This window comes from Juglans microcarpa x Juglans regia, chromosome 3D (assembly GCF_004785595.1).
Source record: "Juglans microcarpa x Juglans regia isolate MS1-56 chromosome 3D, Jm3101_v1.0, whole genome shotgun sequence".
Taxonomy (NCBI): domain Eukaryota; kingdom Viridiplantae; phylum Streptophyta; class Magnoliopsida; order Fagales; family Juglandaceae; genus Juglans; species Juglans microcarpa x Juglans regia.
The window spans coordinates 12279438-12302759 of record NC_054598.1 but is presented as its reverse complement, the minus strand read 5'-3'; the positions used below and the strand labels follow the sequence as shown (position 1 = coordinate 12302759).

Below are 23322 nucleotides of genomic sequence, written 5' to 3'. Positions count from 1 at the left end.
TCCCCGCAGCATTTTCCTTCCCGCGCGACATCCTTCTCTCCCCTTCCCCGTGCGTTCACGTCGCCTCTCCCAACCCACCGCCACCACGCCGCCGTGACCCACACCGCCCCTCCTGTTCGCTCCCCCACCGGCCGGCGACCATTTCCCATAAATCTCAGCCTCTCTCTCGCCGTCGTTAGCCTCCACGAACCACCAAAAGCCGCGGCCTTCTCTTCATTCCAGCGCCGCCGTCGCACCACCTCCGACAACCATTTCTTCACCACTTCATCCTCGACCTCCTAGCAACCCAATGGACCTAACCCCAGCTCCGATCTGTCACCGGTGAAACCTATTTATCTCCATCTCCGATTTCGACATTTTTGGCCTAAAACCACTCTTTGCGCCGCCACCCACGACAAACCACCACCACCATTGGCTTCACTGACCTCTCTAAGCCCTACCCTATCAATTTCGGGTCTTGGTTTGTCTCCGTTCAAAAGTGAGTTTTTGAGACCCACGGCCATAGTACATTTGGCACTGTTCTGTTGCTGTGTTGTTGTTTCTTGTACCTCCGTGATCCTCCGAAAATTATTAGATAGCACTGTAAGTATTTTTCCAAAGAACTATCATGATTTAAATATATTTTTGCACTAACACATATTATTGTGATCTGGTTGGACATGCCGGACTGAGTCTAAGGAGTTCGGAGGTCGGATGGATTATGGACGGAATTATTGTGTGATTGGTTTGCATTGTTGGTTGTTGTGGTGTTGTTTCATGTATATGGCATATTTGCACGCATGTTCATGTTTGTAAATGAAAACTGGGTTTTCACATGATTGTATACATGTTCATGTGTTTATTTGAAAATTGAATTTTCATGTGAAATGATTTTGAGTGTATTTGAAACGACTGGATTGACTAGTTTGAGAAAAAGGAAAAGAGACTGTAGGGATGGTGGTAGAGTCTCGTATGTGATTCCCGCCTACGGTGCACGCGGTAGAGATGGTGGTAAGCAGGGATGGTGGTTGTGTCCTGCCTATGATTCCCGTCTACGGTGCACACGGTAAGGATGGTGGTAAGCAGGGACGGTGGTAGAGTCCCGCCTACGATTCACGCCTACAGTGCCGATAAATGGTTTGTTTTGTGTGAATCATTTTCTAGGAAAATGACGGACTATGTTTTTGGTCCAAAATGGGATTTTGGCGTGTGTTGGAAATAATCATTTTTTTGAGAAAAATGGTATTTTATGGCTAAGCGTATTTTGTCATATGCATGCATGTTGGTTACATTAATATGTTTTTATCCCGATAGTTGTTTGATTTATACTTATCTGTGATACCATTTTATAGTATCGCAGATTTTGATGTGGATGAGGATGACGAGCCTTAGCTTGGCTCCATTGGCGGAGTGATCTGGGATTGTTCATGTTTATCGAGATTCGCTTTATCATTATTTATGTATTTGTCTTGTAATATATTTTGGGATGACTGTATAACTTTTTAAGGGTAAGTTGTTTTGAATATTTGTATTTAAACTTCTGGTACTTAGATGACTTATTTATATTATCCGCTGTGATTTTTATTATGCACTTTTGCATGTTGTACACACTTGAACACATTTCGTTGGATGCGTGACCCGTGTTGTCATCATCCTGACGTCACGATTTCCTTATTTTTGTACGTGGGAGTCAGGGAGTCACAGTCGTCATGTCCTCCACCGCACATAGAAAAAGAGCAAACATGTTCTCCATATGCTTCAAGAGGCTCTCTTCACTAGCCCTCACGGCTTGTTGTAGTTCCTGTTGGCCTGCTGCCAATGAGCCAAGCTTGTTCTCCATCTGTTCAAGGCGGTGGTCGAACATGCTTGGCTCTGATACCAAGTTGTTACGTGACGTAGTTTGGGATCTCATTGTAGGTTTATGAACAGGTAGAGAACAAGGATTGTCCTTGCATCTTCTACCTATGATGGTAAATTTGTAGGATACTTCAAAGGATCCTAGGCCTCTTTAGATTGGTTTAATTTGAGGAAAACCACAACTCCAATTCAACTCCAGGTTGAGAGTAATAATCAAGTCATCATTTTATTCATGGCCTCAAGCTACTAAATAGTCGAATAGCTCTTGATAGGAAAGGAAAATTACACTTGCATAATTCTAGCACAAATTTATTAAAAGGAAATAACATTGATTTTAATTGATTGATGGTAAGCATCAATCACTCCCATCCCATGATGCTTGGTCCGTGACAAATTCCTTATTCTCTTTTCTATCCTCTTCTTCTTCTATCTCTATTTTTTAGAGGTGCTCTTATCAAAGTGAGTCATTTTCAGTGCATTTCTTTATCAAGTATTTTTGGAGTGTTACAAAGGTGAAGTTTACCCCTAGAGCTGGTAACTGTGCAGGGTTATGTTCATTTGGTTGGAATGTGAGGCAGCAATATCGAAAATGTTGGAAAAATGGGGAAGGTAGTAGTTAGGGTTTGAACCAAAGTTTTAAATTTCGTACCGTACCGGTCGGTACGGCTGAAATTTTTCGTTTCGGCCGTCCGGCCGGTACAGGTACTATACCTTGTTCCGTACCGGCCAAAATACCGGCCGTACCGGCCGTACCGGTCATACCGGCCTCAATTTCGGCCTGTACCGGCCTCAATTTCGGCCTGTACCGGCCTATATTTCGGCCTGTGTTTTTTTTTTTTTTTTTTTTTTTGTTTTTTTCGTTTTTTCAAACTACAAACTTATTTTTTAACCCTCAACTCAGACTAGACTATTTATAATTTATATATATATGTATTTGTATATAATTTATTTATATATAGACTATTATTTTAGAATATAATTTTTATATATATTTATATATATAATTTATTTATAAATCGACTATCCCGAAACGTTATCCCGAAATGCTATCTCCAAACGGTACCGGTATCGAAATATTTCGTTCCAGTACCTTGACCGGTACGCTATCCGGTACGGTATTCAAAACATTAGTTTGAACGGCGGAGAGGTATGAGATGAATGGGTCTCGACGAGAAAGGCAAAATGTATGTCCGTTTGAATATCCTTATACTGATTCAATCGTACCATCAATCGGATTAAAATATCCTCTAACAGTTATCATTTGAATTATATGATCTAGACTTAAAAAGATAAACATTATAATATTTATTAAATATTTAATATTAATAGTAAAACTCATACCAACAATAATTATTAACAAATATTATAGAATCATATTAATGCCTATATTTGTTTTATTTTTTCATTTTGTTATCCTATAAAGCTTAAACAATGTTGATATAATTGGATTTTTAATTTTCTTGCCCCCTCTTTCAATTGTTAGAGAATGTTTGTAAATGATAACGAAAAAATAAAATAAAATAATAATAAAACATTGAATAGTAATGAAAAGTAATGAATAATAGTAAAAAATAGATAAAAAATAATAATAAAATATTCTAAAAATACCTCATAGAGTGATGCTACCCAAACCTACCTAGAAGGCTGGGGAAGGAGTTTGGGCTTATTATTAGTATTATTACTAGTTCAACTTGACAAGCCAGTTTGCATGGCAAATTAAGCGGCAAAAAGAATAATCAATGGCACCTTCCTTCGATAAAGGTCTTTTTTTAGGGGAAGGTTAATAGCAAATGAGTGCGCTTTATTTTGTAGAGAGTTCCCTCCCCACTTTTACCAATTGCTTTTGCTCTCGTCATAATTATACCTGTCCACCCACCATCACCACCATGGATCCTTCTTTGGCTTCTTCCACTACCAACGTTTTAAACCATTCTTCGTCCCCAAGACTTTCTCACTTTTCCACCGTTAAAAACTCAGAGACAACACAGTGTCTTCAATGCCACGCCCAGACAAGAATTGATGGTACTCTGCCCTCTGTAAGTAAGGAATTCCACTTCCTAAGTTTCTGCTCTCTTCAGTTCTGTTGTCTCCAATCTCTGCTTCTCTTTTTCAGATGAATTTCTGGTTTGGTTTTACCCTCTGGTCTTTGGAAGAAATGAGAGAGAAAGTAGATGATAATGCCATGGAGTGGTGGTTAACAGTGGTTTACTATCTCAAACATCACAAGTCATCTACTTTTCGTTTTCTTGTTCTTTGCAAGAAACAAAATGGAGTTTACATTTGAAACTCGTATTTGATGATGCTGTATGTGCATGTCTCTTAATTCTCACTTTTTCTTATACAGATTTCTGTAGATATGATCGTGCAGTAGTTCAAGGGAAGAAAATGGACAAGAGGTATGTGCACACCAAAACCAGAATTTCCAATCCATTCACACTAAGTTTCATTACATCAGAAATCAGGTGAAAAAATTACAAAAGAAAAAAAAAATAAAGCCTTATTCTATACCCTTTGCACACCCAAAAACAACAAAAAAGGGAATCCATTTCAACTGGTTAATCTTCCTTTCTTTTTTCCTCTATATCTTTCATCATATATAGGCGAGCTGCCGATATATACTTACACCCTCAATGACTAAGGATTATATAACAGGTTCTGTACAGATCATAAATCAAGACCAAAAACTGGAACACCCAAAACCATATAAAACGAGAATAAAAAACAAAAAAATGGCACACCGAGCACACTGGGTTTATGTGAGTATCAAGGTAGTAAATCTGGTGGGGAACAAAAAATGCAGAACACGTTAGATGTGTTGGGGAATGGCAGAATGCGCCATAACATTCTAGATCTGGGGGTTTTGGAATGCAGATCTCAACATGCCTATGTAAAATTCAAGGCCGGAATGGCTGCAATCCTAGGAAACTGAAATCAATTGAGAAGGCAAGAACTCAACAATTGACCTGGACCATGTAGAATTTCTATTGGGAGGTATATTAGAGATGCTGATTATAAACTATGGAGGAGGGCTCTTTTGCAGGATGGTGGTTGTGAAGGATTGGTACTTGGGTCAGGGCAAGGGGACTCCATTCCAAGTGTTTTTAGTAGGAAGCTCCTTTCCTGTGAAAAATGCAACAAAATCCCCTGGTCAGTCTTTGATCAAATTTTGAGACCTTCAAAAATTATATAGAAGTAAATCATAAGGGCAAGTATTTCCTGTTTTCTATCCCCACATTGTGAGAGCAAAGGAAATTATCAATACACATAAGGGGTAGAACCTGCGCCATTAAATTCCGTATGACCCATTAATGTTCCCCATCTTTTCATTTCTTAACACACTAATGTGTAACAAAAGTTGCCCAGGAGGAACGGGGGAAAAGCTTTAGCTAAATTTAAACAACAGATAATCTTCTCAGCATTACGTTGTTGGGCAGTAGACTAATTAATTCAAGGCAACATCTAGGATGCTGCTTGGCTCAACCAAGCTTCTTCACATATCTGCATGTGTAGTCAGGATATCACATTAAGATAAAGGTTTCAATAGTAGTGATGACCCCTCCAAACACTTTGAGTGTTTTCTCAGTTATTTGGATATATAAACTTAAGTTTTCGTCATGGTATTCTGCTTCATAATGTCATGCAACCATGCCATGTGCAATATTTGCTTGATTTTGTATTAGACAGTGGTAAAGTTGAATATGTGAAATAAAAGTAGAGTTATGGCTACAAGACATAAATATAGACGAAGATACATAATAATTAAATAAGCTGACTTGTAAGATTCTCTAGAATGATTATAGTAGGAGAGACAAAGTTTGTAAGATTTTAGTTTTGAGGCCTAGGGTGGAGTTTATTAGACTAGCGGTGTTTTATAATGTTGTATTTCTTTTTTATTTTTTGAACTTTTCATCAATGCCTATAATAATCCAAAGCAATGAAAGCATAATGGCACTTCAAAGTATTGGACATGGTTCTGTAGTTCTTGTTTATATTTGTCAAGAGGATCTGTAGTCTTGGGTAATTAACAGGCCTCTATGAAATTTTGTCAACCTCGTTTTTATTTCTATGTTTGGTTGGGTCATCTGCATGCATATATCCTACTACACTTTTTTGATTTATTAACATGATATACAATCTGACGTGGCAGCAAGTGGAATCTCTGATCACCTACATTTACGTTGATCTAGTTTTTTTTATCAAAGACTGTTGCTAAGGAGAGAAAACAAAGATAGCGACTATTGTAGTTCACCCAAGTCACCAAGAGAGATAATGAGTTCTTAGTTGAGTTCATTTTTGCTTATATTCCAATTTCTCTTTCATGTATTTTCTCCCCTCCTCTCTCTCTCTCACTCTCTCTGTGTGTGCAGTTGGATAAGTAACTTGCTCACAATTTTATAAAATAAAATGCCACGCGTCATTGATGACACCCCCCCCCCCCCCCCCCCCCCCCGGGGCGATTGTTCTCTGTTAGGAACAACATCAGCCCAAGTTTCAAGACTTGATGAGATTGAACTTTGGTAGCCTTAGAAGTAAACCTTTCAGTATACTTTTTTACAATTAGTAAGCTTTTCACTATACTGAAATGGTAACAAATGTTGCTGCTACACTCCTATTATTGGCTTCATTATAATTTAATTAAATCATAGTATCAACTACTGCTACTACGAATAATACTGGGTTCAGAGTCCTGGTGTTGGCTTGATCATCAGTAAATCTTGAGTTCTACTTGTGGTTGATGGTTTGAATTTGAAAATTCTAACCATTATCAGTCTCTAATTCCACTAACTACCATACTACCATTGACTTGACAACAGATACAGCTAGTCTGAACTGTTTTGCCAATAATGAGTCCTAAATCCTATTCCACTTGGTCAATAACTAAGCTCCACTGAAGTACCGACTATGCATTACACAATCTTGCTAGTTGGGCTGCCTCTCACAATATTGTGGAAAGCACCCATTATGAGAATCCCTCCCCATGTAGTCTCCCCACTGTGCCCCTTTAATCCCCCTAGCTATCCCACAGGCCTTTTTCCTTGTAACACTTGTCCAAGAAAAAAAAAACAACTCAAATCCTGACTAGTTTCTTATTTAAATTTTATTCAGGGACTCTAAGCTGCCATTGAGATGATAATCAGTAGATTCACTGACCTCCTCTTCCACTTCATAGCACTAATGCTACCAGTCAGTGAGGCAGTGAGTCCCGAACAGTGACTAGCACTGCAACTTTTGCTGGCAGTTGGCTTGATGGTTTAGAACCTTGCAACTTCTGGTGCTATTACCACTTAAATTACTGGGACTGATTTGCTGCTACAATAAAATATTATACTAAAGGGTTTTTTTACCCGTAGAATCAAAGTTTTCTAGTAACTTACACTTTCTGAAAATTTTGGGCTGGGGATTCCTGCTGCTAATGACCTGAATAGTGGGGTTACTTGGAGAGGGGAACCAAACTCTGTACTTGATGAGGCAGAAACAACTCCGTCATTAATTGGTCGTTCATCACAAGACATGAAAATTCCTGAAATGAGTTAGATCTTTTATCAGTAGTTCTAATTCGGTAGGGAAATGAGAGAAATAATAAGAAAAAAAAATCTTATAGGCCCCTGTATCCAGAGTAAGATTTCATTACCTTGCTTTGTGGTTGCATCAGAAATCATCCCCTTTTGGCATTCACCAACATCCTTTTGTTCTCCAATATGAATTGATTGCGACCTAGCGATATCCTGATGCAGTGAACCTATGCCAGCTTGTGGTTGTTCCATTTTGTTTTCGGCCACATGTGACAGGAGAGTCGATCCTGTACTGTATTCAGAGCTGCCAGGAGACTCCCCATACAGATCAGGTTCCCTAAATTATTATGATAAACAACTAGATGTTAGGGAGGAACACCTGCTCAAGTCATTCAACCCAAAAATAAAAAATATCTTTCATAAATTTGAATTTAATCTACACCATATATTACCTCCAAGACGGTTGGCTTTCCTCATCACTACTCCTCAAGTCCTCTACCAAATCTTTGATGTCTTCAAGATGAAGATCAATATCAGGGATTCTATAATTGAGGATGTCACTTTCTTTACTTCTATTCAGGAAATCTTGAAGAACCTGAAAATTATACATTTGATGAATATCAGAGAATATGAAAAACGGTCTGCGTCATATTTAAAGCTCTGCTCTAAGGAGTACATATAGAATACTCAAACACTAAGGGCATATACATCATTCTTTTAAAAATATTTTTCAAGCACGTACATGTAGAATGGTTTGGGCCGTATGAGTGGAAATAAATGCATTTATTTGTTGAAGTAAATCCTATACATGTGAACCATATGAACTATAATATTGTTATTACCTTTAGTGGACCATTCCTAGAGAATAACTTTGGAAGCTAATAGCTGAAACTCAATCAAAGTTCTAACCTTCCAAGCATTTTCAAAACTATGGTCTGTATTCTCTGTATTAACTTTTAGAGCAAGTGAGCTGAGCAATTCTGCTTGTTGCATCAAAGCGATTATCTTTGGGTCATCTTTTTTGAGAAATGTACTCTGAATCTTGTCATTCTGATCTGCTTTTGGATAATTGGAAGAGTGAGATTAAAATTCGATAAAAGGAAAACAAATAACCAATAGAAAACAGAATTATCATAGGGAAAAATAGACCAACATCATGTTTATCAGATTGAAAAATGAGGCCCTATTCTCGTTTTTTCAATCCCTATTCTCGTACTCTTTCTCCTAAGGTGCTTCTCAGGTTTTCTCAGGTTTTTCAATCTTAGGTTTTCTGTGAGGGGAATTACCATCCTTGGCATTGTTGACTTGATGTTCTGCTGGCAAGTTATTAACATTGCGGATGTTCTGAACCAGTACAGCAAAAGGAGCTCTCAGCTGCTGATTCGTCGTTCCACATTGTTTATGTGATCTGTCTCTTAAGTTGTAATTTTCTGTGAGATCAGGGATGTAGGTCCTTCTGGATGGCAAAAAGAAATGAGTCATACACCATGTTAAGCAAAAATGTGAATGACATTTGTTCATAAACACTCGACGTTTACTGTACCTCATCTTCTTTATGGGTGCTGCAGTCTCTGAAACTCCATCTGTGTTGAACCCATTTTGGGGTATAACCCTCTTGTTGTTTGAATTGATATATGAACAAGCATTCTCTTTTGCTAGGGCTTCATACTTTGCTCTCTTCTTGCACAGGGTGGAGAAACGGTTTTTCACAGCATTATCCGTTCTGCATAAGCAGGATGATAAGTAAAACTTACTTTTATTTCCCTCAATAGGAGAAAAATATTTTGACTGCACATAGAGAGGAAGCAATCTTATGTACCTGCCTGAAACCACCTTCGCTATTTCTGTCCATCTGTTACCAAATATCTTTTGAGCCTGCAGATCACAGTGAGTCCTTAGATCATAGTTACATCCAACAATGGCTTAATGCTTATCTATACGAAAAAACAGTTGTGGGTATATTTCTGCTTAGCCTCTGAGAAGCTGAAAAGACAGTAATGATCTTGTATGTGATGGTACTGGCAAACCGTCTCACAAGTCACAACCACACAGAAAGAAAGTAAAATATGCTCTGAAATCTTAAAGATACAGATATTCATCATTAGAGATGCACAAGTGTGACATCGTAGTACTTTCGAAAAAGGAACATCAATTACCTCGCATAAGAGCATGTCTTCCTCCGGCGACCAACCACCTTTCTTGAAATCAGAATTCAAGTATGTGTACCACCTGCAATATCACATATAAGATATAAGTTAGTAGTGAAAAAAAAAAAAAAAAAAAACAAGAGTTTTAATACAAATTCAGAAAGAGTTGGATGGACAATATCAATTCAAACTAACCTTCTTCTGCACTGCCTCGTTGTTTTATCCCCGAATTTGGATGCAATAATCGCCCAACTGCTTTAACATAGATTAAAATAATCAGGTTAAATCGCTTCAAGGTTCTTCTTTTAAAGGAAAAACAAAGATAAATGGAACGAAATCTGTACTTTTCCGTTCCATGAAGGCTAATTTGCTCGCGGAGTATATCATCCTCCTGAAACTCACATAACCTTATATTTATCAGAACCAGCTAAAGAAGAAAAATGATTTAAAAATGGATAACATGAAACAGAGAGAGAGGGAGAGAACAAATGAAGGAGAGAAAGAAAAGGAGAACCTCTTGAGTCCACGTAACAATGTGGCGCTCCTTCTTCTTGGAATCTTCGTTTGCCAGCGGCTTCTTCGTTTTCTTATTCATCTCTTGCATTGTTTAGTGGCTCTACTTTCTTCCTCGGACGCTCTCCCTTCCTCTTTATTGAAACCCAACTTGCATGCTAAAGCCAAATCCTTTTTAGCGTCACAGTAATATACCATTAATTTCTTTTTCAAAAAAAAAAAAAAAAACAACCCCCCACAAAGAAAATCGCAAAAAGGTACCACCGTTTCCCTCTCTCTTTCTTTCTTCTTCCCTTTCTTATCTTTACGGATACTGTTTGGTTCAAACGGAACCGTAAGCACAATCACAACGCTCACTCAAAAGCTATATACACCCCCCCCCCCCCCCCCCCCAACATACTCTAAAAAAATTGCCTTGGATTCTAACTTTTCAGTCCACCTTTGTTCTCGCTATTTCCTGGATTCGATCAAAATCACAACCCATAAATCAGAAAGACAAAAAACAGAGAGAGTACGATAAATACCACTCAGTAGTGGAAAACTAAAAAATGGAATAATTATGTACTTAAGATCGGATCCAAAATGGCCATGAGAAGCTTTTTACTTGTTTCTCGAAACCCGAGAAACCGTTTTTCGAATACGCGTGGTACAAGAGAAAAAGGATCTAAGGAACCCAAACTTACGGATACAAACTCGCCAAGATACGATGTAGGTGTTTTCTGCAAAGTTTGGAGAGTGACTGTGCAGAGATTAGAGTTTGTGGAGAAGGGGACGAATGAACCGATGATATGACTGCTCCTAATCCTTTCTCTAATTCTCGAAGCTTTTTGAAACGAATACACACTTGCAGGGAGAGGGACAGGGTTTATTTTTTCTTCTATTTTTTATTTTCTCGAAGAGTAAAAAGAATAATAATTTAAATCAACGGATCCTTGCTTTAGTGCGCGGCTATGAGGGCAAGTTTGAAAAAACTATTGCTGAATTCCATGAGATCACCATCAATGAATGGACGGTGAAGTGTACTATTCCCCACCTTGCATTGACATCTAAATTTTGACTAAAGTTTATTTGGCGATAGTATTAATATTTGATTAATTAGTCATTTTAAAGTTAAAATAATAATATAATATTATATATTTTAATAATATTTTATAAAAAAATATAATATTTTGCAAATACATCTCATATATTAATTAATAATTGAATTTTTACTTAAAATAAGGTAGAAAATAGAATTATATATTAATTAATAATTTAATTTTAATTTCATAATTTAATTATTATTAATGAAATAGAATAAGGTAGAAAATAACGGACTATTTATTAAAATTGAAATAAATAATATAGACTTTAAAATAATTAGATAATATAATGATTGTTGGAAATGATTAAATATTACTTTGATGAGTGAATAGTGTCTAGCCAAAAATGACTAGGGAGTTTAATTTACTTAAGCTCATATGTTGAGTTTTAGTGGTTTGACTAGTCCAATGTAGAAGATTTTACTCATGCTTAGCCAAAGTATGAAAATGCATTGGCATTTGGCTAGTCTAATGATAATGCTTTCATTTTCATTTTCATAGTTTTCTATTTATTTATTTAAGGGGGGAAATCCTTATAAGAAATATATCTATATAGTTTATAGGTATATGGTCAAATCATATGATCATCTTATCATATGCAATACGACATAAGTTTTACAGTTTTAGTCAGTTTGATTTTGAAACCATTTATAACAATACAAATAAGACTAAAGTTATCCACACGTATGCACAATGTTGTATACTTGGAAATGGATGAGTGACTTATAAAACATACCAACTTGTTACATACCAACTTGTCAAACTAAATAACTCCAAAGTGTAGGACTACTCAATTCAATTAAAAGACGACACTTGAGTACTCTTTTGAAATATGCCTATTTATGAATATAAACAATCTTAAAAGACAACTATTTCATATATATATATATAGAGAGAGAGAGAGAGAGAGAGAGATATGAATTTAGTGACTTTCCAAGTTGGGCTTATTTCTCATATAATTTGAATGGTGCGTGTTTTAAAAGGGGAGGTGATGATGTTCGTGACCTAACCTTCAATTCACAGCTCAATATTTACATTTCAATTCAATGCTTGTTTTGGATACTCAGCTGTGCATCCAGCCAGTGGATCATGCATCTCCACAAGTTTCATTTTTACTGTGCTAAATCCCACGTGTCTTGTAGACAGTGATGATCACGCTCTGTAGTGATTGGGGAGGATGTGAGTGGGTCACGTCTGGCAGTAGCAAAAGCTCTCAGTTTGATTGGAGAGTGTATGCCACGTGAACGTATGCGGAGGTGGGGAGGAAGGTTGGGTTTCTCACAGTACAATGTGCGAAGCTCCATATGGGCGCTTATTTTCATCTTCCATCGTGTGTACGTGGAAATGTGACCTCAATTCGAGTTTTGAAAGTTCAAAGTTTTTGGCGTTGGGTTGTGCATGTAGCTAACTTGTAATTTTAATTCTTGTTTTATGAATGATTCGTTCTTTCTTTTTTGAGAAAATCTAGTTATAAGTTTTATTTTTTAGAGTAATATTAGATACAATCATGAAATACGTAAGTACCATACAACTTTTTTAAAAAAGAGTAGGATTCACTATTAAAAAAATAATTATTTTTTATGTGGATTTCGTATTTACTCATTTTTTTCAAATGATTATGCGGCGTTTGCGCACTCCACCACTGCATATATTATTTTTCTATTTTTTATACCTCCAATTCACTGTTGGCCGATTAAAAACTTTCCACATTAGCTATGCTAAAAAACAAATGATTTATTTTTTAAAAAAAAGTTATAATTAATGAGTCTCCCTATAAGTGACATGCATGTTAACACACCAACTTATATGCAACAAAACTCATATATATATATATATATATATATATATATATATATCGTTCATACATGTAATAATAAATATTATAAAACTCAAAATATTTGTGTTTATTTTTCTAGACTAAATCATTATAAGAATTCCCAAAACATTACTGTTGACATTGTCTACATATAAACTAAATTTAAATATTAATTAATTTGAACTTAATATTAGTGGAAAACTGGAATTATGAGGTGACTGGGAGTGAGATTCAGGTAGTGTATATATATATATATATATATATATATATATATATGAAAAAATTTCACATATAGGGCAAATGCAGATCAATATCCAAGAGTATTTGATCTGTTTCTGATTGGATACGAGAATCTTCTGAGTTGTTCTTAATTTTGTATTATTATATATGAAGTTGAGAAATTATCTTATATCACAATCTAATCTCTAATTGATATATTTGATGGGAAACATAAAAGTCAAAAAGACAACATCTAATCTGGTGAAATTCCAAAGAGATTTTGATCAAAGCGATCAATTATTTCCAAAAGTCAGGCCTATAATTATTAACACAAGGTAGACTGTTGATGAGTGAAAAACGCTGCATGCCTTTTAATATATATGCACAATTCATGTATAGCAAGGAAAATATAATGAAGACATTCATTAAATATTAATTAATTTAAGAGACCCCAAAATTAAACTAAACAGTCTTTGTGGAAAATTTGGTCCATTAATTAATATGCACAGATTATGACAAAGAGTACTAACATTTAAAAACGAAAGTAATCACTCGAAATTTAATAGGAAAATAATAGTGGGAAATACATATTAATTATAAACCTCACATATATATATATATATATATATATATATATATATATATTGATTCTCTCATTGAAATGACCCAAACCTAACCCTAGTACGACTAATTTTATTTTTCAACCAGTTGAATTTAAAACATGGTCGTGGGCCAAAACCTAGCTAGCTAGCCGTCCCCGATGCATGTTAATTAGATAGTACTTATTTTTCTCTTAATATTTTACTAAATATATATTATATATTTATGTAAAAAATAATATAAAATAAAGAATTAAAAAAAAATTTAATTAGATGATTAATTAGCCACCTAAAGCTACATGAACCACTTCGTAGTTTGCAGGGTTCTAAGCCTATCTTAATTAACCAAGAAGTACATCAATACTATAATAGTTATCTGGTAGCTAGTAGTACTGTCCCCAACTTTCAAAAGTTTCACATGCATGTAATCTTTTCTTAACCAAACGGTTTTACCTACCAGTTCATGACTTGGGGGTGCCAGGTGGACTAGACAAGCATCTGCCACGCGGCACTAAAGAAATTAAAGAGAAGGAACAATCTTGTCTAGCTTTTGAAATCTGGAAATGGTGTGTGGTGGATCCCCCTCCCTTCAAATGGCAATAAACTACAAATGGCTTGTCTCATTGCATGGTCACTTTCTTGCATGACAGCGAAATCTCCCGCCAAAAATGGAGCTAGCTATGGATTCAAGTAACAAAACCCTTTTCTATTTTATAATTTGCTAGTCTTTGTGTACCATTTCCAAAGAGATCGATGATCATCAGTATGAATAATATTTAAATGCGCGCAGCATTCACCATTAACATATATATATTTATATATATATATATATATATATATGCTTTTTGGAGATCAGGGGAATCTTAAAAGGAAACTAAGGGGAGATGTAGAATATGGAGGGTTAGGGGAATAGCTAGCTAGGGGTAAGAGCTGGAGCTGGAGGAATTGTGGATGAGGCTGAGTGGGTCGGTGATATTTGTCCCACAAGCAGCCATCAAAGAGCAAGACGACCCAGAAAAAGACCGACCTTGTGGAACCCTATGCACCAAAAGCTAATTTAATTTGCTACACCCCCAAAAACTTTTAAAAGTTCAAACCCCACGAACCCCTTATTTTCAAAAAAAGAAATTCCTTTTTTTTTAAAATATATATAAATAAATAATTAATTATTGCCTAGCTCCTTGCATTATATATGCCTTAATTTTGTCATTTTTCGGCTATTGATTGAACAAGAACCTTAATCTTTGGTTATCTTTTAATTATTTGTCGCTATATACTCATGGTTTGTAGGATGGATATGGAAGGTTATATATATATATATTTATAAGCTAGCTAGTAAGTAATTCTAAATTCTAAACGCGTTTTCGTAGTCTTTTGACGAATTGGATGCGGTAAAGTATTGGGTCTACTGTTCCATTGGGACCCATATCATGCGTTGTGAAGAAAAATATTACATACACACACATATATTATAAACGTTTTTTGACAACTCAAACGGGCGGAATGCTTTCGTTTTCGGACAGAGATAGATACTGAAATTGCATACATGATTCGATTGAAAACAAATATCGAAACATTAATTGTTCCCAAATTTCAAACTATCACGTTAAGTTTTGGCCAGGAGGTACCGTTTATATAATTATATTTTTCAAAAGTTTCTCTGCGTGCTCATTTAAAGGCATGAGTAGGACGCGGGGGTGGATCCCTTGCAATTTTGCAAAGTATCAGACTGATTGACAACTCTTTCAATGCTATGGCCAGCTTAATGGACTGTCGAAGGAGAATAATTTGAATGGCCTAGCTAGTTCTAATGGCAGTTCCCCACACGCCACAATGAAATTAAGAATATATATAAATAAGATCGAAAGAATTGAGTGTGATCAAGATGATCAGAGAGCTAGCTAGTGGTTGCTCTTTAATTATTATACGTTTTCTTCATCAATTGGTACTACTTTCTGATCATTTTCTTACAATTGTTTACAAGCCATTATTGATCATGTTTACTTACTCTCCTTATCTTAATTATTGAGAGTGCTCGATCCAGCAATATTATTAATATATATATATATATATATATTCATGTTTTGATAAAGATATTATACGTACGTACATGCGTATACATTTTATATACCCGACGTCAACGATCGACTGAGTATATATGGGGTTGCCCGAGTTAATGTAGCCACAATGTTGAGGGAGTCCCAACCATGCATAGCGCAATTCTATAATTAAGATACATCAGCACTATTAATGCAAAAGTATTAATCAAAATTAACAAAAAAAAAAAAACACACAAGGTATAATCATGATATTAGTGGAGGTGTAGCGCCAGTGCTTGGTGGAGAGGCCCAAGTTCCCAAAGAGATTGATATTTTATGAGAAGGTGTGGGGCTTATGCATCTTCTTTTCACTTGTGCATCTTCTTTTCATAAACCCCTCATCATGTCAAGCCGAGCGGCCACTCTCAATCGATTACGGTGCGCTAATTATCTCCGCTCTCTCGGGCTTTCTTTTCTGATATCAGCTCCCTCGCTCGCTCTCTCTAACAAAAGGGAAATTAGAATGATTAGAGATTAAATATTCAATGGTCTTATAATTATATCCTTCTTTTTTCGGTCTATTCGGATAATCCATTATCTATAGACTTTTGTCTCGATCTCTAGGCCATTCTACCCGCGGATGGAACTTTATTATAAATTGCATGTTTATTTACTTTTATGTCTTATAAACATAATATATATATTCCACATGCACACAGATGTATGTATGTATGCATGCATGCATGCATGTATGTTTGACAGAATCATGTATATAATATGTTTATCATGTGTATGTGTGTAGATAGTGACTATATTTGCTTTTCTTTTCATGAAATTAACCAACTTTACGTGATTATCTAATTTATCCATAACTATATTATATACTTGAACCAAAAATAACGTAAAAAGAAAATTAATCATGTCAGGAGTAGTACTACTTGATCTAATTGGTTATATAAAAAATAAAAAGAAAGAAAGAAGAATGATCAATTCCGTTTTATTAGCCTTCATTGATCATGAATATTGCAATATATATATATATATATATATATATAGTACTTTAATTTACCTTGATTGCGCTGGTAAGTATATTGTTTTTTTATGGCAACATCTCATGGGATACGTTTCCTGATATTATTCGACCCTCTTTATTCGCTCTATGTATGGATGGTCGAAAAAGTTCTATTTTTAATAAAAAAGAGTTCGCTACCTTCTTCTAACGTACGAAAGTGACAATCATCAAATCTTTCGGTCTTCATTTTGAAGAATAAAGGAGAATAAAGAGGCATATATAATGACAAGAAAATAAAACAAAAGAAAGAAATTTTGAAATAAAGAGAACTTTGGCTGGCTATAAAAGATGAACTTTATTAAACATCAAAAATATAGAATCTGATATCAGTTCTATCTATTTCAATATAAAATCATGTGGAATGGTAAGTTTGAAGTAGTAATTATGATATATCTTAAACTGGGCATAAGTCATGAGTTAGAATAATGATTTTACATTCAAACTCCATGTTTTACCTCATTATAACTAATTAATCTCAATATTTTCCGGAAGAAAAGTGAGTTGTCTGGGACAACTTTTCTGGCGAACTGCCTTTTCAATAGAATACAATGCAAATGATGTATTGAATTTTATTCTAAGTACATGATATTAATTGATGATCTTGTTTTTTGTGCTCTGTCTCATGCTATACTTTGATAAGCTGTTTTTAAAGAGTAATCCTTTCTTTGCTTTCTAGAGGGCCCAATTTGGCAGCTTGTTAAGCGCTCCTAGGCAGTCGTATATGATCTTAATTTTAAACTAATTCAAGTTGGACTTGTCCGGCCATGAATTAATAGAAGACAACGAGATCGAAAAAGAAGCCGAAAAAGATAAAAGAGTATTTTACCCTACTAAATAAATAAAGTTTGATGTAGGACATGATCATCAAATATTTATTAGAAAAACAAAACAAAGCTAGATCGATCGAGTACAGCCCACTTTCTAGCTATATATCATGTGTGTTTTCCTCGATCGTTGCTCATTTCATAATTTTCAATTTTTATGCAATACTGTAATAGAAAATATGAACAAACACAGATCGAGAAATATATATGATTTCTCAGTCTTTTCTAGTTTGTATTAATTCTCAAGATATTATATATATATATATATATAGCTAGGTTTTGAAGCCGATATACATATATATATATATATATATATATATATATATATATATATATATGAATTAGCATGCATGCAGCTAGCATATATATATGTTTTGGCTGATCTTTCTTTTTCCTGGTCCTTTTTTCTTTTGTGAAATGACAAAGTTGTTTTTATTCAAGTATAATTTTATGAGTGGGAAAATATTCCTTGACTGATCCCATGTAAAAGAGGTTAACGTAAAGGCCCCACGTGCGGAACAAGCAGTACTGGAGCTTATGTAATAATATTTGCATCTATTTTTAGCTTTATGTGAATGTTGGGGCTCTCTTTGCTTGGGATTCCTACATCTGTGTGGGCACCCTCCATTTTGGGTATGAGAGCCACCTTTTTAAGACCGAGTTGCGGATCTTTACTTCCCACCTCGCTTTCTCTCCCTATCTTTTCTACAAAGCACGCTCTTGTTAAAGAGAGAGTTTTTGGGAATCCTATGCCCTCCTCCTCCTCTTATATTCCCATAGTTTGGCTCTTATTGCTGTGTTCCTTTTTAGTTTATAAGATTCCCATGCATGTTTATCATCACTACTCTTATTAAAAAGTTTTATTTATATTTTCATCATTGCTCATATATATATATATATATATATATATCTTCATGAAGCTTCTTTTCGTAGCAAAATTAGATATAAGCTGCTGAATAGTGATTGTGTCTATCCTACTTTAAAGCCAGGGCGCCGGCCGGTCAAAAATAGCATTTGACTTATAATGAAAAACATCTTAATTGCAGTCTCATGGAATTTGATATTGTGTAGTACTGGGTGTGTTTCTTTTGTGGTACCTAAATTAGGGTTTTGGAGCAGAGCTAGCATTCTCAAATATAACAGCATATTATTTTGGCGATGTTTGTGTGACCAGGCGCGCTGCATGCTTTCTGACATGTTGGAATGATAAGTACTATTAGGTTTAATTAGAATTTAAATTTGCGGGTCCAATTTGGCAGAATGTCTATGGATTTTGTTGTCAAGACTGGAGCTCTGTTAACGAAGACAGAATGTCTTATCATAAAAATCATGTGACACGCCCAGTACTACTACTTGAATCTGATCCCATTCCTCTTAATTTAACACATTGAATAGGGTTTTGATCAGTTCTCCCCACTGCTTCAGAATGGACAAGTATTGGCTATAGATCATGGACCATTCGAACACAATTTGTACCAAGATTGAATTATTTACACACAGAATCCTCCTGTAATGAGGCTAGAAATTTCTGCAGCTGAAAAGTCTCTAGCAACCGAAATCGCCAAACCAGCCAATTAAGCAAGTAGCAGACAACAAGGATATAATGCCATCTCTTGACTTGCAATTGGGATTCCTAGCTTGTTACTACATTTTTCACCCTCCAATCATCTTAGATTTTACACCCAAACTAGTAATTATATTAACACATAACACTCTCAAACAGAAAAAAAAAAAAAAAATACAATTGCAATGTGCTCTATCTGTTAAGATATGATAGTCAAAATTGTGTTATATCGCCTACTTTTGCCTGATTTTCCAATATTTGAATGGTAGAGAACAATATTTCAATCAAAATGGCGAATCTTTCATACAAGAGCCACTCCCTGCTCATGTAATGAGAAGGTAGTACTGTTACATTCATACACAAGTTCATATATATATATCGATATGGCCCTTTGAAAGGACTACTCACATAGGAATGGGAAGGGGGTACGGGGCCTTACAGCAGAACCTGCAAAGTGGCAAAGGGAACTCAGGGATGAATCACATTCTGTCATTACTAAATGTCATGGGTCTATCTCTTTATCATCTTTCAATAAAGATATTGCGTTTTTAGAGGAGCTAGCTACCTCACCTAACTGGAAAGATCACCTCCTCTGCCTCGTGACTTGACATCACCTCCTCGTCTTTCTCTGATCTTTAATAGTTAATTCCCCCCAAACCCACACTTCCTCTTGTTTTGCTTTTTCTGAGGAAACAGAATAAACAACTGACAGAGAAAGAAGAGAATTACAGCAAGGCGGTCAAAAGTCCCTGTGAACCAGAAACCCCAGTTTCAGTTCCTTTTTTTGAGTTGAGGTTGGTCCATTTCTCTCCTTTTCTTTTGCTCTGCCCGAGTTAGAGTGTCATGTAGGGATGACTACTATAAGTATTAATGAGCAAAGTTTGGAATAATAAACCCACGTATGGGACTTGCACGATATGTCAGTCAAGCAGCTTAGAGCTTATCCCAACCGTTCGATCTGCAACAAGCTTTGCCTAAATCATTAGCATTGAGAAGAAGCGGGTCCAAGGTTCCCCTACCAGGAAATTAAGAAAGAAAAAGCGCACGAGTTGTATTCCATTTTACTTTCAGTTATTTGAGTATGTAGGAGCCGAGGTCTTGAATTAATTGTCAGTCTCACAGACTGTTATTTAGTGAGAAATAGGTTCAGTAGGGTACGGTCTTCAATTTTTCTAGTCGATCGAGAGTATTTTACAACGTGAGTGACGAACTGATCATGATTTCTACATCTCACTTTCTTCAAAAGGATTTATATCAATTCGGGACATATATTTAGATTAATTGTTGTTTATTAGTATTGCAACTTTGTATACAGGCCACCCCATATAATCCAATCCCTCCATGATGATAGTGAGGCAAGCTTGTTTTCGTCTTTAGAATTCATTTTTAATGATCCTAGAGGATTATTGGATAAATAAGATTTCAAACACTAATTAACAACCCTTGAGATTGAAGCTTTTTTTTTTTTTTTTCCTAAGCAAGCATATTATAAATATATTTAACAGAATACAAGAGTCGATAAGGTAGGAGGCCCCAACATTCATCCCAAACTAACAAATACAACACAAGAAAGAGAGAAAAAAAAAAGGATAGGAGGTCAATGACTTGACCCCACCCATTTCCTACAAAGGGAAACCGCATGAAACGATTTTGATACAATCTGATAAACGAACTATAATACTATGACTAAAAGCCACAGTGAAAATTTTTGTGCTACATTTCGCTAGTCTAGAATGGCTGAAGGAGACTTTCACTACCTCTTTTCCACAATCCTTGCTTAGGAAGATAGCAAGCAAAAGATGCGTCGAATCACCAGCGGACGACCGTCAAGGACTATGGAGGTGAGTGGAGACCACGCATCACACTAAAAGAGTGGAGATTGGTCAGATCTAAAAGATCTGAGGTCCCTGGCCTCGAAAATGCAGCATGTGGCGACGACAGGCTTTCCTTGGTGAGGCAGCGCGTAGATCTCACGCGTGGTTTGAGCTGAGTGTGAGACGTACGTGCCACTCTGTTCGACATTCTATTTCAATAGTCTGAAAGATCGACGATTGAAAAGTCCTGCGGTGGGGTGGGTGGTGATCGTGAGAGGTCAAAAAGTAATAGATCAACGGTTCTCCTTACTATGAATGGAAAACAAAGTAAAACAAAAAAAAAAAAAAAGTTGGATAGCTTCTGGACAAACCAGGCAGGAGGAGGGTGGTGGAGCCAAAGCTCCACCCCGCCTCTGAGCAAAGAAGATGGGATGTTTAGATTTTTGGTTGAGAGTGAAATTGCCTAGAGAGAGAGAGAGAGAGCGTTATTCTTTTTGCGAGATTGAAGCTTATTCATTGTTGTTCTTGTTGATTTTCATTAAAATTTTGGTATAAAATCCTATATGTTTGTAGCTACAAATGGGCTCGCTTTTGGTAATAATAAATGAGAAATATTTTAGTCATATAGAAATTACACGAAAGTAAATTTATAATCTAATGTAGTTTGATACGATATATTAAATTGTAAAATTATTTTTATTATAAAATAGATCTAACATATCATATAAAATTATATTAGTTTATAAATTTGGATGAGCTCTATGTCGGTAGTTATTCTCATAAAAAAAATATTATAAAATTCACTTTACATGGCCATCTTTGTCAGTACTTCAAGCCTTTAAGTGTGATCAAAGCTAATAGATCTTTTCTCCTAAGCCGCTATCAATCATGCTAAGGTCTCAAACACATTCAGAAACTTCGGCGAAGGTGTCTTTGAGCGCGATATACACCTAACTCGAGGCCCACGGCTTGGACGTAAATTACTACGTCCTACCACATTGTGGGTGGTGAAAAAAATAAAGGGAGAGAAGGGAAATACAAATGAAGGCAAAAACAGGGGTAGAGCACACAAGGATGAGAAAATTAGCTGTACGTACTGGATGATAGCTCACTTTACAGTACTGAAACTTCATAAGTTTTTTGTCAGATTCTGCGACGTAAAAACCATTGCGCTCCATACATATCATAATGTTTATATATCACTGAAGTAGATAGATGGGCTTTGATTGAGGTTTTAAAGGGGTTTCTAACTGAAGTTCATGCCTTTCAAATTAATGATTTCCTTCCACAAATTAAACCCCATTCATGGGACCCCGGTCACTGGTCAGGGAAAGGAGCACCGTTCTCAGTAGAGAACCAAGTTGAGAGAGCTCGTGATAATGTGCCTTTTCTCTTCCCTGCAGCAAAGCTGCATGCCACATCTTTGTTTCTCATTGGCTTTGAAGCTAAAACTTGATGACAGGGGAGGCAGGGTTTCAAGTTTCAACCCCAGGCGGCAGGTGTGACATGTTATTATGGCGTCCTCAAACTGCTCTCCCTTTACAGGCCAGTAGCCACGGCCCCAAAAAATAATAATAATAAATAAAGAAATAAAGAAAACAAAGGGACATTCCTTAATTTACTAGGCTAGAATGGACCGATTCTTTGATGCTTGTTTGGCAAACCCACAAAATTTATTTGGGAAAACTTTGTAAAATAAATACTATTTTCATTTGCTATTTCTGTATCATAAAACATAAATATCTCCATAAAAATATACACAGTAGACAATATTAATTAAAATTTCTGAATATAATAGACAATATTAATTAAAAGTTGAATTATTGGTATTTTTTATTATAAAAAATTTATATATTTTCCAAACCATTCCCCTCCCCCTCCTTGTTGAAATAATTATTAAAGAAGATAACCCTACAGATTCATGAGGTTTTCTTTCTTTTTCTTAAAAAAGAAAAAGAAAAAGAAAAAGACTTCAGGGTAAAATGGGCCAGGAGAGGAGCGTCGTCACGTCCAATCTCAGCAATTATAGAAAATTTATATGGGCTTCATCTATTTGCTCAGACATGGGGCCCATTTTATTTAGGTGTTGTTTTGGGTGGGGGGGAGGGGAGGGGAGGGAGTAAAGGCTAACTTCAACGTGGTATTAGCGAAACTTAGGACAGTGTCGGTGTAAATATTAAGAAAACTATTGAAGGGCATTTGATATAGCGTGCCATTTAAAATAGAAAAGGAGCTGTTGCGGGAATATCGTGAATGCGTGGATGTAAAAATGGCCACGTGTACT

General features: G+C 35.8%; 2 protein-coding genes across 20 annotated transcripts; one reads left to right on the top strand and one right to left on the bottom strand.

The window, feature by feature from the left end:
• Positions 1-3600: 3600 nt before the first annotated feature.
• On the top strand, positions 3601-9002 carry LOC121255585. Of its 14 annotated transcripts, none has more exons than XR_005938808.1 (4): positions 3601-3858; positions 3950-4039; positions 4181-4232; positions 8600-9002. XR_005938808.1 is itself a non-coding variant. In XM_041155965.1 (3 exons), exons 1-3 carry the CDS (start codon positions 3627-3629, stop codon positions 4205-4207), a joined length of 363 nt encoding a protein of 120 aa, XP_041011899.1. In that variant the 5' UTR covers positions 3605-3626; the 3' UTR covers positions 4208-4551. The 14 variants fall into 14 exon arrangements, 1 of the variants encoding a protein (XP_041011899.1); XR_005938804.1 differs by having other exon boundaries at positions 3612-3876; positions 8590-9002; XR_005938803.1 differs by having other exon boundaries at positions 3612-3876; positions 3950-4062; positions 8615-9002.
• LOC121255584 (transcription factor MYB124) lies at positions 4238-10905 on the bottom strand. 6 transcript variants are annotated; one of them, XM_041155959.1, is made up of 13 exons: positions 10693-10905; positions 10011-10466; positions 9841-9887; positions 9692-9751; positions 9506-9578; positions 9169-9224; positions 8893-9072; positions 8636-8805; positions 8259-8407; positions 7802-7944; positions 7469-7686; positions 7212-7357; positions 4238-4956 (listed from the first exon to the last, which is right to left on the bottom strand). In XM_041155959.1, exons 2-13 carry the CDS (start codon positions 10098-10100, stop codon positions 4846-4848), a joined length of 1443 nt encoding a protein of 480 aa, XP_041011893.1. In that variant the 5' UTR covers positions 10101-10466; positions 10693-10905; the 3' UTR covers positions 4238-4845. The 6 variants fall into 6 exon arrangements, with proteins under 6 accessions (XP_041011893.1, XP_041011894.1, XP_041011892.1 ...); XM_041155960.1 differs by having other exon boundaries at positions 10011-10180; XM_041155958.1 differs by having other exon boundaries at positions 10011-10905.
• Between the last annotated feature and the right edge of the window lie 12417 nt (positions 10906-23322).